The sequence below is a fragment of the Sus scrofa genome, chromosome 16, assembly GCF_000003025.6.
Source record: "Sus scrofa isolate TJ Tabasco breed Duroc chromosome 16, Sscrofa11.1, whole genome shotgun sequence".
NCBI lineage: Eukaryota > Metazoa > Chordata > Mammalia > Artiodactyla > Suidae > Sus > Sus scrofa.
This window is the reverse complement of record NC_010458.4, coordinates 65,882,764-65,900,915: the sequence shown is the minus strand read 5'-3', so window position 1 is coordinate 65,900,915 and position 18,152 is coordinate 65,882,764. Positions and strand designations below refer to the sequence as shown.

At 46.2% G+C, this 18,152-nt stretch overlaps 1 protein-coding gene across 5 annotated transcripts in view; it reads left to right on the top strand.

The window, feature by feature from the left end:
* The window catches only part of CYFIP2 (cytoplasmic FMR1 interacting protein 2), a 148,993-nt gene that overhangs the window by 100,661 nt on the left and 30,180 nt on the right, over window positions 1–18,152 (top strand). For all 5 annotated transcript variants that reach the window (XM_021076694.1, XM_021076692.1, XM_021076696.1 and 2 more), the window contains 3 exons: window positions 2,630–2,773; window positions 4,457–4,547; window positions 5,349–5,479. In XM_021076694.1, the coding sequence (XP_020932353.1) occupies window positions 2,630–2,773; window positions 4,457–4,547; window positions 5,349–5,479 (366 nt within the window). The remainder of the gene's footprint in view (window positions 1–2,629; window positions 2,774–4,456; window positions 4,548–5,348; window positions 5,480–18,152) is intronic.

The window sequence follows — 18,152 nt, the reverse complement described above, 5'->3', positions numbered from 1 at the left end:
ACTGGTGCTTTAACAGCGTTGATTTCTCACAGTTCCAGAGGCTGGGAAGTTCAAGGTTAAGGTGCCAGCAGATGCAGTGTCTAATGCGAGCCCTCTTCCTGGTTTGCAGAGAGCCGCCTTCTCATTGTATCCCTCTTGATAGAGAAAAGAGAGACAGACAGACAGACAGACAGACATGGGGACTCTCATGTGTCTTCCTACAGGGGCACTAATCCCAGTGATGAGGATTCCACCCTCATGACTTAATAACCCCCCCAAGGTTCCTACCTCCTAATACCGCCATCATAGCAGTTAGGATTTCAACATATGGATTTGGGGGCATACAGCCATTCAGTCAATAACATGCACAGACCATAGTGTACCTATCATTTCATGAGTTTTGACAAATGTATATGTGTGTAGTCAAGAACCCAGTCATCATGTAGGGTCTTTCCATCATCTAGAAAGTTCTCTCATGCCCCTTTCCAGTCACTCTCCTCCCCCCTCCAGAGGTAAGCCATGGCGTGTCTCATGTTTGTTTTATACCCCTCATCCCTGGAGAGGAAACACGACATTCCCGAGCAGGGCTTTGACTATGGGGCCAGGACAGAGATGCCCTCACTTGGGAGAGTGAGCACCTCCTGCCATGGTGCCCTAGCACCTCACTCACCTCCCCTTGGCCCCGGCCCTGTTTGACAGGGCGGCCTATTTCAGAGACACTGGAATGGTTTTCTCCACACACAAAATTACATGGCCTGGCCCCATGGTTGACGAAATCAAATCCAGCATTTACTCCAGGATTTGCTAACCATCACCTTCAGTGAACATCATGCTTTTAATCAGGTGTAATTTCCCTCCCTACATAAAGCATACCTGCCTCATACCCTTTAGAAATCATTAGTGACGACCTGCAAGGTGTCCCTCCCAGGCTCAGGCAGAGGTTTACTCTGACAGCACATGACTGTGGAGTGTGAAACGCTACTGCTTCTCACAACCCAAGCCTCCCCATATATAGGCATTGACTCCCCCGAGAACAGTTATTCAACCTGCTGGATGTGTGGGTGTTCTGACTCTTCACGAATTCTTGTTCTTAGTAGGCATTAACTGTGTTCCTTCCTATATCTCCGTGAGTAGAGGGTACTGCAGTTGTGACGCGTGCTTTGTAAAGTTTAGAGTAATCCATATATAGTAAAACATAGTGCAAAACCTAGGCTGAACCCTTGATGGCTCTAGAGGGAATTGACAATCTTGTGGAACTCCAAAAGCATCATTACAGTTCCTGCTTAATTTCATGCAGAAGATTTCTAATTAGCCAGCTAATAGAGAATTTCAGCTAATAGTGTCAGATGTGGTCCTTCCATATTTGCATGTTCTGTGTACAAGAGTTTTACAATTCCAAGTAGGAAAATTATACTCAGAACTAAGTTTAGAAGTGAACTTTTTCTAAAAAAAAAAATTTTCTAAAAAATATCAGCAAAGATATATATATAGATATATAGATATATATGGTTTATGTAAGAATTCAGCTTCCAATGTTAACCATGGTAGGTAGAGGTGAAGAATGTGGGTTTTGGAATCACACCCACCTGGATTCAGGTCAGGGCTCAGGTACCTATGAGCTCTGTGACCTTGAGTAAGCTACTTACCTCCCTGAGCCTCAGTTCTCCCTTCTATGAAATGGGGTCAAGAATTGTATGGATCACAAATCAGATACATGGGTTGTGTGGATTAAATGAAAATGCACGAGGGCTTCCCGAAGCCTGGCATGAGGTGCTCCATAAATGGCACCATTTGAAAACAAAGTCAATGATAATTTTATGGTCTCACCAGTTAAGTGAGACCAACTCAGAGCCATTTATTTTTGCTATATAGTCTTAGGAAGATCTTTAAGAGATTCCCGTAATTCAGCAAAGATATCTCATGGGGTCCAGAGGGCATTGGAGGTGGCCCTTCAGTGGCCAGAGCTCCAGGCTCCCAACCAGCACCCAGTCAGAGCAGCTCTGCCTGTGTCTGTTTTATCTACTTGTTTCCATGTCACTTTTTTTTTAGTTGCGACTCAGAAAGCCAAAAACCACTGTTTTAATGCAACCTCCTTATTCCATAGATGAAGAAACTGAAGCCCAAAAAGCCTATGTGATTTTTCTATGCACTCAGCAGAGGTCTCCCACCTCCCAGGTCTTTTGGTTCCCAAGACCCCACCCTGTGATAGATGAAGGCCCCCATGAAATAGAAGAAGGAAGGCCACGTTGAATCAGCTATTGAGTTTTCATGTGGTTCTTCCAGTTAGGTCCTAGTGCTGAAAATACCACTAGAAAAAGAAAACCGTCTGTTGTACCCCAGCCCTGTGGCTTAATTTGTGAAGTCCGGCTTTGTGTGAACAGTCATGGGTAGCGTGAGTCCTGCAAAGAAGATATTTGCCTGGAGGCCCTATCTCCTGTTAGGGAGCTGCTGCCCCATCTCATGACCTTCGCTCCATCCTGTGGTCACTAACCACCTCTCTCTGTCAGCATCTTGCAAAACATATTCACGGGGGTCCCCAGTGTGAGTGGGGATGTCGAGCTTCCATCCTTGAGTGAACCACCTCCTGCCAGGACTCCCGCAGTGTCCGTTCGGTTCTCCACCACTGACTTGGCCACATCCTCTCTTCCAGCCTCTCAACATCGCCTACAGCCACATCTACAGCTCCTACAGGAATTTCGTGGGGCCCCCTCATTTCAAGACCATCTGCAGACTCCTGGGTTACCAGGGCATCGCTGTGGTCATGGAGGAGCTCCTGAAGATCGTCAAGAGCTTGGTAAGGAAGGGGGCTAGGGGTGGACCCAGTGGGCTTGAGAGCAAGGGGGCCTGCTTTCACTTTTCACTAGGCCTGGAAAATCGAGTCACAAGCTCTTAAGACTTGACTTAAACCTTGACTGCTCTCGCCTATAGCTCTGTAACATTGCAGGGCACCTTCTGACCTGTGGCTTTGCCTCTCATTTTCTGACCCTGAGCTCCCTCCTCATACCTGCCAACTGAACTCAGACATTTTGACTTTGACTTTAAGGCCTACCAATGACCGCTCTTACTTCTCCCCTGAGCTGCATTATCTAATTTGAGCATGCAAATCCATGACACGTGTACTGCCATTTTCCCCTCCTCTGCCCATGGCAGACATCTCTAATCAATCACCACACTTCTTCCCCCTTGAGATCCCTTGCTGAATTCTGCTACCAATACTCTACGGGCCTCATCTCAAGGGAGTTCTGTATCACTTTGCCCTCATCCTCTATCCACCCCAAGTATGGTCATCTGGATATTCACATTATTGTCCAAGACACTGCCACAGCAAGGCTGAAACATTTAAATAAGATTTACACAAGATTTTCTTGAAACTCTGAGATGACAACAGAGAAGTATACAGAGTAATGAATAGCCACATCGGGAATAGCAAACAGGATTCAGCTGCTAAATCCAGCCCTCTGGTAGCAGCTTTGTAGAACCAAGGGTTGTTACAAGTTGTTAAAAGTTAAACCTAGGGTTAAGGCAGGAAAAGATGGTAATTGATTAAAGATGTCTGCCTGGGATGCAGGAAGGATGAATGTGCATTATATTTTCCGACCTAAATTAGATAATGCATCTCATTCTCCATCGCTCCCTGGCCCCATTTCATTTTAGCTCTTAGTTTGAATCTCATGTAAGTACCCCACCCCAGGAAGGACCCCAAGCCTAGAAATTGCCCTCCCTGAAGTCTCCAAGCCCAAGGGAATAATAAAAACACTCCTGTTTCTGTCTCACAAAGGGCAAGAAGGCTGCTCCCCACCTTTCAGAGAGAGTCTGTCCCTCCTCTCAAGGTGTGTGCCTCATTGTCCCAGGCAGCTCAGGCTGCTGTAGCAAATACGCCATAGGCTGGGCGGCTTCAAAAACAGATCCTTACTGCTCACAGTTCTGGAAGCGGGAAGTCCAAGATCACTGTACCAGCTTGTAAGGACCCTTCTCCTACTTCACAGACATCAGAACGAGGACCCCATCCTTGTGTCCTACTTCCCTCCCAAAGGCCCCATCTCCACATACCATCATACGGGACATTAGGGTTTCAACATGTGAACTCTGGGAGAAAGCAAACATTCAGTCCAGGAGTTCCCGTCATGGCTCAGTGGTAATGAACGCAACTGGTATCCATGAGGATGCGGGTTCAATCCCCGGCCTCGCTCAGTGGGTTGAGGATCCGGCATTGCCATGAGCTGTGATGTAGGTCACAGATGCTGATCAGATCTGGCATTGCTGTAGCCGTGGCTTAGGCTGACGGCTGCAGCTACAATTCGACCCCTAGCCTGGGAACTTCCATATGCTGCACGTGCGGCCCTAAAAAGACAAAAAAATTCAGCCCATAGCACTTCCCCACAGAAGCCCTGTACGCCCCAGCAGCCCAGCATTTAGCCCCAAGATGCACGTACACAGCAGCCGTGGATGACTTTACTCACTTGGACTCTCTTGTCAGCTCCAAGGGACCATTCTCCAGTATGTGAAAACGCTGATCGAGGTCATGCCCAAGATATGCCGCCTGCCCCGGCATGAGTACGGCTCCCCAGGTTGGTGGTGGGGAACCAGGGGTGGGAAAATAACGCAGACCTATTCCACGGTGCCAGGTGGTGGTGGTGGTGGGGTCTGACCGTCTGTCTGGAGTGGCTGCTTCGCAAACATGGCAATCAGCTGACAGCACTGGGTTTGCACCTTCCCTCTGCCACCAGCCAGATGGCCTTGAACCATGTTTAATCCCCCTGAGCAATAGTATCACTTTTTATCAGTGAAATGAAATGCTGCCCACTGGGCCTGCCTCCTAGCACTGCCAGGAAGCTGCATGAGGACAGCAACTGGGAGAATCTTTAAATCATGAATAGCGAGGTTCACTCGTAAGGGCCTTCCTTAGCTCAGCACCTCTGCATTCCTCCCTCCACAGCCTCTTTGGAGGAGGCCGGCACCCCAGGTGTGGCATAAAGCAGCATTTCTAAGGCAAGTCAGGATATGGGAGTTTTGGCCACTCACCCCTTGGGCAGAGAAGTCATGCTTTCCTTCCCTGATAGTGAAGGCACCTGTGCTGAATCGGGGGAAAAGTGGAGACGCTAAGTATGGCACCAGGTGTTTTTTTCTAAATATCAAGATGTCAAGTGCTGGGTCAGAGTGAGTCAGAGTAGGAAAGGGGGGGAGGAAAGCTCTGGTTTTCGTTCCCGGCACCCCACTTGCGGCGTGACTACGGGCATGCCCCTTGCCCCCTCTGAGCCTCATTTGGAAAGGGGGTGATGGTGCCTAGACCATGGTATTGTCACGCGTATTAAATGAGGTGTCGCAGATACAATGGCACCTCCCACTGACCACCCCCCTCCGTCTCCCAGGGATCCTGGAGTTCTTCCACCACCAGCTGAAGGACATCATCGAGTACGCAGAGCTCAAAACCGACGTCTTCCAGAGCCTGCGGGAGGTGGGCAACGCCATCCTGTTCTGCCTGCTGATCGAGCAAGCGCTGGTGAGTCCTGAGCCCCGAGGGGTTGGTGCGTCTCCAGGCTGGAAGGGACCCGTAGCCCCATAGATGCCTGAGGCTCCTGTGGCGCCCTCTGCCCAGGGGCCCTACAGCTCTGCCCTGTTCTCCTCCAGGGCAGGCACACGCTTCTCCCCGCTCCGTTGCAGATGGTCGAACCATTCAGTCACTGGGGGACACAGGCCCTGGAGTCAGACAGACCTGGGCTCCCTCCCAGCCCCCTTTCACTAGCATAGGCCTTGGCAGCCCATCGGAGTCTGGGCTTTTCGCTTGCTCATTAAACACATGATAACTAGCCTTTGGCTGCCACAGGCCAGGCACTGAGCTGTGGTATAGCGGTAGCTGGACCCCGCCTTGTGTTCCGTGTTGTTTTTAGAGCTGCATGTGCAGCATATGGAGGTTCCCAGGTTAGGAGTCGAATCAGAGCTACAGCTGCCAGCCTACACCACAGCCGCAGCAATGTGGAATCCAAGCTGCATCTGCGATCTAAGCCACAGCTCACGGCAATGCCAGATCCTTAACCCCCTGAGCAAGGCCGGGGATGGAACCTAAAACCTCTTGGTTCTTAGTCAGATTCGTTCCTGCTGCGCCACGGCAGGGTCTCCCCGCCTCGTGTTTTGGATGGTAGAGGGCAGACCTGCTCGGAACAAGTGTTTACCCAGAAATGATGTGTTTATAGTCATGGCAAGTGCTGTGAAGGGTCCAGTGGGAAAATAAAATAAAACAAGACCTGAGGAGGTGACCTGGACAGCCGTTCCAGGCGTAGGCAAGGGCCTGCGATATTGTCTTCATTGGTTTTGGCGGAAGACAGTGATTCTACCCTGCGGGGAAGTTTAAAGGAGTTAAAGACTGAAAGGCGTTAAGGCATGTTTTGTGCATACAGTAAGAACTAAATAATTGGTCAGAATTACCACGCCCTCCCCTTTGTGTCTGTTCTGCTGCCGTGAGGCACCCACTGGTGGGCCCAGCCCTCCAGGTGGGGGGTAACTGTGCAGCTGGAGCCTGTGGAAGGAAAGGGAGGAGGGCGTTGCATCCTCAGGACTCAACAGGAGTATCTTTCAGCATCCTTCCCCGCCTTGGTCCATCCACACACACACATTTGTCAAAAGGGTATGGAGAGCCTGCGTGTTGGCAGGTACAATTCTAAGGGGTGGGTAAGGGGTCATGAATAAGAGAAAAATTATAAGCATTTTTATTCTGGTCAGGTAGACAGATGAAGGTATAAATAATCAGAGATGTGAATGCAGATGGTACATGCTGGGAAAGAATAAGTGGGGAAATAAGAGAGTCCCGTTTTGGGAGCTTGACGTCTTTAAACAGAGAGAACCCTGGAGTGGGCTGGAATGAAGTGGGTCAGTAGACGTGGTCGGGACTGAGGGGGGAGAGGCAAGTGGCCTCAGTCCTGGGCTCTGTGGGCCCTGCGGGAAGCCTTAGATGCTGTGAGGTGGAGAGGCGCAGGCTGGGCAGGTGCTGGAGAGAGCTCTGCTTTACTTTTTTGAAGGCCTTTTAGCTGTTGAGAGAAGAAACCAGCTGTAAGGTGAGTAAAGGACAAGGCTATTTGCAGTTGTCCAGGGGTCATCTTGGAGACAGGAGGCACAGGGAGAGGGGCAGGAAAAGGGTAGAATTTGGAAGGTGGCGGAACAAAGGTAGAGGAGAAATGAGAAGGAAGCAGTAAGAGCAGGTGCTCAGAATAAGCATTCCTGCCTCCTACTGTGTGACCTGCAGCGACCCGGCTTGGTCCTCTCCTCAGCATCCCCATCTCGGAGCCAGTGACTTGGACCAGATGCTCTCCCAGACCCTTCCCTGTCCGTCTCTGAAACATAGCCTCTTCTGTCTTCATCTGTAGAAAGTAATAGCCTTTCCATTCCCCTTTAATGGACTCTGGAGACAGCTAAGTGGTCCTCTTGATGGTAACAGGATTTTAGCATGGTTCAGTGGGCCTGGTTGCTATGGCAACATAGCCATCAGAAGGGATAAGATAAGTAGGAGAAACCACTCAAGGCCTCAGAAGATGAGCACCAGGAGACGTGGAAGTGGGGGAGGGCAGGTCCCTGAGGCCTCAGTTCCCAGTGACTCTTGTCGGTGCCTCCTTTCATGAGGAGTATCAATTAAGCTTCCCCCTTAGAGACCCCAAGAGGCAGACTGTGGATGGGCTACAAGGAAAGGAAAATTCTGTCTCCTGTATCCCAGCCTGGGTAGTCAGTTGCATATATCACTGAGGACATCAGGACCCAGCATCAGAGACCTCCAGAGCTGAAAGAGACCCCTGCAGTGTGTATGTCCCAACCCCCTCTATGCATAAGGGTGGAAATGGACAACCAGAGAGAGTGCCACTTGCCTGAAGTCACACAGCACAGCAGAAACAGAGGTGAAAGAACATAAGCGTAGGTTTGATCCCAGTCCTTGGTGTGGACATGCAAGAATCCGGGCTGTGCTGTGTGCTCTGCTTTCTACTTAGACGGTGGGGGAGATACCTAAGCTAAGACAGTGCTTTCTGAGACTAGAATGAGGCATGAGCTTTGGGGAGCATTTTAGTTTATGAAGTTGGCATTAAATAAATGCTTGAATGACATATTCATTGTTCTTATTAAATAGGAGTACTAATAAAGAGGGGAGAAAGAAGGGAGGGAAGAGCTAATCTGAATGTCCCTCTGTAGAGAAGGGCGATATAAACTGGAACACACGTCCAGTGAAGGGCTGGGTGATGATCAGAAGTACAAAAGTGGCTTTTCACAGACAACATAGAAAGTGGTGAAAGAGGGAGTTCCCTTCATGGCTCAGTGGTTAACAAGCCCGACTAGGAACCATGAGGATGCAGGTTTGATCCCTGGCCTTGCTCAGAGGGTTAAGGATCCAGCGTTGCCATGAGCTGTGGTGTAGGTCGCACATGTGGCTTGGATCCCACTTTGCTGTGGCTGTGATGTAGGCCAGCCATTGTAGTTCTGATTCAACCCCTAGCCTGGGAACTTCCATGTGCCATGGGTGCAGCCCTAAAATGCAAAAAAGAAAAGAAAGAAAATGGTGAAAGACATAACGTTGAGTGAAAAAAAAAAAGTGAGTCCCAAGACAAAATATACATTAAGATGCTGTACGAGTAAAATAAAGCCCACAAAATAACCCTTCATTGAAAACAATAATCTGGGATAATGTATCCTGAATAGTTGAGTCATTCTCTCCAGGTATGGGCGGTGGGGGCGGGGGGGTGATGCTGAAGGTCAACAGGGACTTTTGCCTTAACGGGAATGTCTAATTTTTTACCAGGAAAATATGTTTGTGTTTTTCATTGAACTAAAAAGTACTCTTAAACATAAGAGTGATAGATAGTTGTTTCAGAAAAACTTAAAGGATACAAGGTGAGAAGGCTTTTGCCTAGTAGTCTCTTGGGTTGTCTTTTTCTAATAGGTTTACAGAGTTCTTTCCTGTGTGGGTTCCATGTCTGTATATACGCTGCAAATATCTTCTCTTACTCTATGACTTGCCTTTTTCTTAATCAGAGATTATTACTCTATCATTAAGTTGTAGGTGGAGGGAATATAAAGTGAAAAGATTGATCATTTAGACCAAGATAGATTTTCTTCTTTAAGGTGGGTGCTTATAAAAAAATTCAGGGTGTAATGTCAGTACAGAAAACCATATCTATACCTGTGAGGTGGGTTGTTTGTTTGCTTGGTGTTTTTAATGAAGGTCTAACAAACATACAGTAAGTGACCCTTAAATTGCATGGGAGTTAGAGGTGCCCAACCTGTGTGCAGCTGAAAACCCATGTGTAACTTTACAGTCAGCCCTCCATATCCGCCATCCCTATCCATGGATCCAGTCTGTGAATTCGATCAACCATGGGTCTTGTGGTTGTGTAGGATTTACTATTGAAAAATAGCCATGAATAAGTGGACCCACATAGCTCAAACCCATAATGTCCAAGGGTCAGCTGTGTAGGGGGTATGCAGTATTCTCACTACATACCCTAGGTGGATCATCCATTTTGCTGGAGGTGGATGTTGGGATTGTTTGTAGTTTGGTACCATTATGAATAACGATAACCTGAATGTTCTCGGACGCTTCTCTTGACGGATGTATGCTCTCATGTTTTAAAAAAGTAAAAGCTCATGCTGAATTGTAATAACAAAGCAAGTCTTCTCTCTGGACCCTCTGAAACTCCGCAGGCTGAAAAAAAGAGGGACTAGGTGATTCAGCATCTATTAGGTCAATGTCATGCCTAAGAATCGTATTATCCATATAGAACCATGGAAACGGTGTAGATATTTAAGGCCCTTCCACCTACTTGGATCAAAGATCACAGATTTCTGTCTCTTTTTTCCTTTCTTCTTTCCTCCCTCTCTGCTCCCTCCCTCACCTCAGCTTCATTGGATTTTTCACATTGTGAAAGTAATTATGCCCTCATTTTCATTGGGTAAATGCCTAATAGTGGAGTGGCTGGATCGATAGGGAGATACGTGTTTAGCTTCAGTAGATGCTGCCAGACGGCCTCACAAGGTGGTTATACCAAGGTAACACGCCCATTCAGCAGTGCATCAGAGTTTTCATGTCTTTACATCCTCATGAAGGATATCTGTCTTTTCCATCAGAGCCGTTCTGGTGGATGTGTCATGATCGCTCACAATGGTTTTGATTTCCCTGTGACTAAGGGTGCTGAGTCTCTTTCCATAGGGTATTCCCATTTGGACAGGCTCTTTTGTGAAATGTTCAATTTTTTTTTTTGCCTATTTTATTACTGATTATCTTTTCCTTCTTGATGTGTACGCATGATTTAAATATTGTAGATACATATATCACATACATTTCTGTGGCATGTCTCTTGATGAGCACAGGTTTTTCTTGTTGAAGTATCGTTGATTTATAGTGCATTAATTTCTGCTGTACAGCAAAGCGATTCAGTTATATATGCACATACATTCTTTTTCATACTTACCACTATAGTTTGTAATAGGATGTTGAATATAGCTCGCTGAGCTGTACAGTAGGACATTGTTGATCCATTCTGTATATAATAGTTTGCATCTGCTAATCCCAAACTCCCAATCCATCCCTCCTTCGCAATCTTGGCCACCACATGTCTTCTGTTCTCCATGTCTGTGAGTCTGTTTCTGTTGCATAGATAAGGTCATTTGTGTCATGTTTCAGATTGCATGTATAAGTGATAAAATAATACTTGTTTTCCTCTGGCATGCTTACTTCACTTACTGTGATAATTTCTAAGTTCGTCCTTGTTGCTGCAGATGGCATTATTTCATTCTTTTTATGGTTGAGTAGTAGTCCACTGTATTTATATACTACATCTTCTTTACCCATTCATCTATCAATGGACATTTAGGTTGTTTGCATGTCTTGGCTCTTGTGAAATAGTGCTGCTATGAACAAAAGGGTACACGTATCTTTTTGAGTTAAGGGTTTTTTTCAGATACACCACCAGGTGTGGAATTGCTGGTTCCTACGGTAGTTGTATTTTCGGTTTTGTGACAAACCTCTATACTGTTTTCCACAGTTGCTATACCAATTTACATTTTCACCAATAGTGTAGGAGGGTCCCCTTTTCTCCACAGCCTCTCCAGCATTTGTTATTTGTAAAAAATTTTTAATGATCAACATTCTGACCAGTGTGAGGTGGTACTTCATTGTAGTTTTGATTTGCATTTTTCTAATAATTAGTGATGTTTGAGTATCTTTTCACGTGCCCAGTAGCTGCTGTCAGTATGTCTTCTTTAGAGAAATGTCTGTTCAAGTCCTCTGCCTATTTTTCAGCTGGATTGTTAGTTTTTTTTACATTGAGTTGTATGAACTGTTTATATATTTTGGAAATTAAGCCCTTGTCAGTCAAATCATTTGCAAATATTTTTTCCCATTCTGTAAGATTGTCTTTTTGTTTGTGGTTCCCTTTGCTATACAAAAGCTTGTTAAGTTTGATTAGGTACCCCCCCCACTTTTCTTTTTTTTCTTTTTTCTTTTTTTTTGCTTTTTAGAGCTGCATCTGCAGCATACAGAAAGAAGTTCCCAGGCCAGGGGTCAGATTGGAGCTACAGCTGCTGGGCTGCACCACAGCCACAGCCACAGGATCTAAGCTGAGTCTGAAACCTACACCACAGCTCGTGGCAACGCCCAATCCTTAACCCACTGAGTGAGGCCTGGAATTGAACCTACCACCTCATGGATACTAGTCAGATTCGTTTCCGCTGTGCCACAGAAGGAACTCCAGGTCCCATGTATTTATTTTTTGTGTTTATTTCTATTGCCTGGGAGACTGACCTAAGAAAACATACTGGTATGATTTATGTCAGAGTGTTTTGCTTATGTTCTCTTATAGGAGTTTCATTGTGTCTTGTCTTACATTTAAGTCTTTAAGCCATTTTGAGTTTATTTTTGGGTGTGATGTGAGGATGTGTTCTAATTTCATTGATTACGTGTGGCTGTCCAGCTTTCCCAACACCACTTGCTGAAGAGAGACTGTCTTTTCGCCTCCTTTGTCAAAGATCAGTGGACTGTAGGGCTGTGGGTTTCTTTCTGGGCTCTCTATTCTGTTTCATTGATCCACACATCTATTTTTGTGCCAATACCACATGCTGTTGGATTACTGTAGCTTTGTAGTATTGTCTGAAGTCTGGGAGGGTTATGCTTCCTGCTTGGTTTTTGTTCCTCAGGATTGCTTTGACAATTTTGGTTCTCTTGTGGTTCCATATAAATTTAAGGGTTATTTGTTCTAGTTCTGTGAAAAATGTCCTGGGTAATTTGATAGGGATTGCAATGAATCTATAGATTGCTTTGGGTAGCATTGCCGTTTTAACAATATAAATTCTTCCAATCCAAGACATGAGATAAGCTTTCTTTGAATCAATTCAGTTTACTTTATTAATATTTTAGAGTTCTGGAGTTCCCATCATGGCGCAGTCGAAACGAATCCAACTAGGAACCATGAGGTTGTGGGTTTGATCCCTGGCCTTGCTTAGTGGGGTAAGGATCCAGCATTGCCGTGAGCTGTGGTGTAGGTCACAGACTTGGCTTGGATCTGATGTTGCTGTGGCTCTGGCGCAGGCCAGCAGCTGTAGCTCTGATTCAACCCCTAGCCTGGGAACCTCCATTATGCTGTGTGTGCAGCCCTAAAAAAAAAAGACAAAAGACAAAAAAATTTGAGAGTTCTCAGCATATAAGTCTTTCACCTCCTTAGTCAGGTGTATTCCTATGTATTTTCTTCTTTGATGTGATTTTAAAAGGGATTTTTTTGGTTTTTACATCCCATTGCTGATAATTTCATTGTTAGCGTAAAGAGGTGTGACCGATTTCTGTAAATCTTGTATCCTGCTACATTGCTGAAATCATTTATCATTTCTAACAGTTTTTGTGTGGAATCTTGAGGATTTTCTACACCTAGTGTCAGGACATCAAGCAGAAGTTCTTAAGGTTTATCATATTTACCTTTTCTTTTTCCTGTATGGTTAATGCTCGTGTGATTTGTTAAAAAATTTTTCCCTACTCTTCAAGTCATGAAGATAGGGTATCTACTAAAGGTTTGAGAGTTTTGCCTTTCCAGGCTAACAGACATTTAAGTCTATTAGTTCACCTGGAATTGATGTTTGTGTTGAATGGGAGGTAGAAATTCAATTTAATTTCTTTTCAAGTTGTCTCAGCACCACTGATTGAAAAGCCTTCTTTCTCCCAATTCGTGGTGATAATGCTGTATCTCTATTTATCAAGTGTCCACAAAGGGCTGATCATGGCAGGCTCTTAATAAATACTTGCTGAATTAAATCAGAAATGGAGCACCATTTGTTAGGTATCAATTTATAAGTCTGTTGTGTTTTTAGAGGAAATGCTACTACTAATCACTAATATTTCCTATAGCGTCTTTTACCCTGAGAAATCATAAGGGAAATATTCCACAATCACCCAGTGTTTGCTCACATTCCCTGTGGTTTCCGAGCCAGACAAGTCAGCACCTTGTCTGTTATGCCAGCACCCACCAGGAGAGGGCCCTATTCATTCACATGAAGGAGGGAGGGCCTGAGTCTCTGGGGAGGAGACAGCCTTTCACTGCAGGGCCTCTCACCCAGGGCTCAAGTGTTCCCTGCCTTTGACCCTTTTGTTTATTTTTTCCTCCTTAGAGGTGAGTGAGCCATGGTCATACTGGTCAGTTATGAGAGGGTTACTTATTTTTACAGGTGAGGACAGTTCGGGACCAAACTCAGAGAACCGAATGCTGGTCAGAGGTGGGAGAGCTGTCAGAGGCCATCCAGGGCAAGTGTCACCAGCTCAGCACCACTGACCTCTGGGGCCAGATACCCCATGGCTGTGGGGTACATATGTCCCATGCTTGGTCAGACACTGAGCAGCATCGAGGGCCCTACCCCCTAGAGGCCAGTGTTCATACCTTCCCAGTTGTGACAACCAAAAGTGTCCCTAGATGCTGCCTAATAATCCTTTGGAGGACAGAACCTCCCCCTGCTGAGAACCACTGATCTGGTGCAGATAGGAAACTGAGGCCCCAAGAGGAAGATTGACCTCCTCAGAGCAACAGCTCGTGCAGGCGTTGAGACAAGACCCCAAGATCCTTAGCCTTCTCATAATCAGGGCCAGAGAGCTGCTCCGCTGAGCTTTGCAGATGGCTCTCTTGGCTTTTGTTTCTGTTTTAGTTCCAGCTCTACATCTGACCCCTCTATCTCCTGCTTCCACTTTACAGTCCCTTTTCTTTAAATTTTGCTTTTCTGATTGCATAACTGAAATAAATTCATGGCTAGAACACAGAAGTGCAGAAAGAAAACAAAAATCACAGTGCCACACCCAGGTAAGCACTGTGCACATTCCAGTGTGTTTAAGTTCCAGCACATTAATATTTCATATATATATATATGTATATGTATATATATATATGCTATTTTAGGGCTGCACACGCAGCATATGGAGGTTCCCAGGCTAGGGGTTGAATCGGCGCTGTAGCTGAGGGCCTACACCACAGCCACAGCAACGTGGGATACAAGCCACGTCTGCGACTTACACATACGCCCACTGAGCAAGGCCAGGGATCGAACCTGCATCCTCATGGATCATAGTTGGGTTCATTAACTGCTGCGGCATGAAGGGAACTCATGCGTATATTTATATGTGTATGTAGATATATATGTTATGTGTGTGTAAAATATATATATATATATATATATGTTTTTACTTTTAGTTATAAAAGTCCCAAGCTGAGAAGAGCAGTTACCTCTATGGGGTGTGATGGAGGCAGGGGACAGGGAGTAGGAGTTTTCTACTTCTTATTGTACACCCTAAATTATTGTTTGAATTTAGCACAAAGAGCATTTGCTGCTTTTTTCCTCAAGAGGAAATACTCCCACACTTAACACATGCACGTGATCCTGAGGCACATCCACCCTCCACCGCCCGCCTCAGACTCTCACTCCCTATTCCACTTCTGCTTGATCCAGGGTTATTTCACCCTTCTCCCTGAGAAAAGCCATCCCCAGTTACCAGGACATGCATTCTGTCCCTGCGCTCAGGTCCCACCAAGCAGCACCCCTTGGCCTGACTCTAAGTGTTTCCTCCAGCCCAAACCCAGAGCCCAGTAGTGTTTTGTTTTGTTTTGTTTTAACTGAAAACAAACCAGGATTTGTGGAAAGGCATCCTGACTCCCAGTAATACCTTTCCTTTCCATGGCTCTGTAGTTTCAGACCCACCATAATCTGGGAAACAACCTGTTAGGCTCACTGGCACATCAGGTATCTGGCAAAAATGGCCCATCATTAAGAGGCATCGGTTCTGCAGACATGACCGTGAACCCATCCACAAGCAGGCAGTGTGTGAGACTCCTGGGCTCAGAGATCACTGGATGTGGTCCCTTCCTGGATGGCACTACTCACCTTCTGCACCCTGCATCTTCCAACCCTAGCCCTCCAGGGTTGGACAGGATGCTTTCAGGGCCTCTAACTAGGCACTTACTAAAAAGAAAGAAATGAAGCCCTCCTGGGTATTAACATACTGCTCAACAGTGACAGCTGTCTAAGAGTTGCTCAAATAAACATGTGTCAGTTGAAGTGTTGGCTCACAATTTTACTAACCAAAGGGTGTGGTCCAAAAAGTTTGGAGCTGGCTGGTCTAGGTGCACACAACCACTGAATGAAAAGAGTCATCAAACAAGCATTGATCCTTGAAACCCAGAGGAGGGGGTGACAGGAAAGACTTCCCAGGCGAGCTCTTACACAGAGCTCGTTACCTGGGGTCTCCACAGTGGTGGGGGGGGGGCATGTCATCTCCATCCTAGATGATGAGCAGATGTTTATCCTCAAAAATCTTCAAGAGAGGGGGCGACTAAAGCGGTCAGGCACCTTTGTCCAAAGCCACTACAGTCCTTGAAACATGTCCTGTTTGTTTTATTATCCTTGCCGGTTATGGTCCTTGAAACATGTCCTGTTTGTTTTATTATCCTTGCCGGTTATGGCCATGAAATCAGAGCTTTGGTTACTCACTTCTGTATAGAAGAGTTTGCTTTCCTTTTTTTTTTTTTTTTTCAGGGCCGCACCTGCAGCACATGGAGGTTCCCAGACTAAGAGCTACAGCTGCCAGCCTGCACCACAGCAACGCGGGATCTGAGCCACATCTGCAACCTACACCACAGCTCATGGCAACACCAGATAGCTGACCCACTGAGCAAGTCCAGGGATCAAACCCTTGTCCTCATGGATACTAGTCAGATTTGTTTCCACTGCACCCCAAGGGGAACTCCTCAATGACTTTTCTATAAGGAGACTGGTGAATAGGATGCCTAGAAGCTGAGAGTTTGGAGGTCATCATGCAGTTGGCTCTACTAAGTGCCATAGGTCTCCAAACATCTGGGAGGTAGTTTAATTATCTCATTAAAATCCCCCCCAAGCTCCTAAAATACCCTGATGTTTGAGCCCTTTCCTACTTCAAAGAAGACAAAATCTTTGCCAGTGGGCCCAGGTAAAAGGCCTTAAAGCTACACACGCGATTGTGATGTACAACCAGGATAGAGAGCCTCTGTTCTAGAAGGCATCCTCTTAACTAGCATCACCAGGGCTTAGTCGGTGATGTGTTCTCTTGCTCTATCTGCACACCACGCACACCACTGGTCCTGTTATTTACATAATTTTTTTTTGCTTTTTTTTTTTTTTTTTTTGCTTTTTAGGGCCCCACCCGTGGCATATGGAAGTTTTCAGACCAAGGGTCAAATCAGAGCTACAGCTGCCAGCAATGCTGGATCTGTGACCTACACTACAGCTCACGGCAACACTGGATCCTTAACCTACTGAGCAAGGCCAGTAATTGAACCCACATCCCCATGGATCCTAGTCAGGTTCGTTAACAGCTGAGCCATAGAGGGAACTCCCTAAAGTAGCTTTTTAACTTAAACTTATTTTAAAAGGAAACTTCATATTACTTCCACTGGAAAAAAAAAAGTCATTATCTCTAGCTGTCATTAGAAAACAACCAGAATAATAAATTGTCAAAACAATATAGCTGATATAATTCCAGTTTCTGCTGGTGTAGGCCCTGCGCCTAAGGCCTGTGCATTCTCTCTGTTAAAAACAGAGATTAGCAAATGTTATAGAAATGGGAAGACATGCTGGTTCCCAATGGAGACACTCTCATTAGAGTTGTCAGAAAGATGAATAGGAAACGCAAAAGGAAAAAAATGTTCTTGCCGTGACTCACCCTTAGGACCTTCCATTGCCTTGTACCCCCATTTCCCACCCTTTGGAAAATGCAAACCTTGGGCGACATTGACACGCATTTGGGGGGAAGGAAAAACTGCTTTCTTGGTCAGTTTCCTGGCTGTAGATCCTTCCCAGGCAGGAGTCTAATCCAGAATAATCATTCTTTTTCTCCTTGGCAATTCGGAGGGTAAGAGGGAGCAGGGGTGGAGGTGAGACATAGTAATGAATAGCATGGTTTGAAGGAGGCACAGATGGGGAGGAGAGACACACATTAGATAAGATTAAATGATTTATTCAGCCAGGGCTCCAGGGAGCTCCTGGAAGTGAGGGGCCCACGGAGCAGAAGCAGAGGGAGCATACCACCAGGGAGCTTTCCACTGCACCCGGAGTTCCCCTTGCGGGGCTGGAGGCTGCAGCTCATACTTTCTGTGCAGAGGAAGATGGAGGTAGATGTGAGAAGCCTAATTTCATGACTGCTCCACGGGCCCTGTGTCCTTGGGGCTTCACCTCAGTCTGCAGGAAACACACTGACCTTATGTGCAGCCATATAAGGGAATGTTTAGACTGCTGTGCTCTCTCGTTGGGTCCAGTTCCCCCCTCCTCCCTCCGGAAAGCCAGGGAAGGGATTCCTGTGGTGGTGGGGGTTCCACCTCCAGTTTTCCAGCTCATTTCTCCACACTCACTGGAGTCAGTCCGCCCCCCAGAAAGTGTTCATGTTAGTATTACTGTCTTTTTGTTGCCTCCAAACTCAGAATGTCATTTAAGGAAATACTATTTAGAGCGTCAACTAAAACTGATTCAGAGTTTTTCCACCCAGAGCCAGAGCCTAGGAGCTCCTGCTATAGTACAGTAGATTCACGATCTGGCTTGTCTCTGTGACGTTGCCAGTTGGATCTGTGGCCCAGCACAGGGGGTTAAAGATGTGGCTCTGATTTGGATTCGATCCCTGGCCTGAGAACTTGCATAGGCTGTAGGTGTGG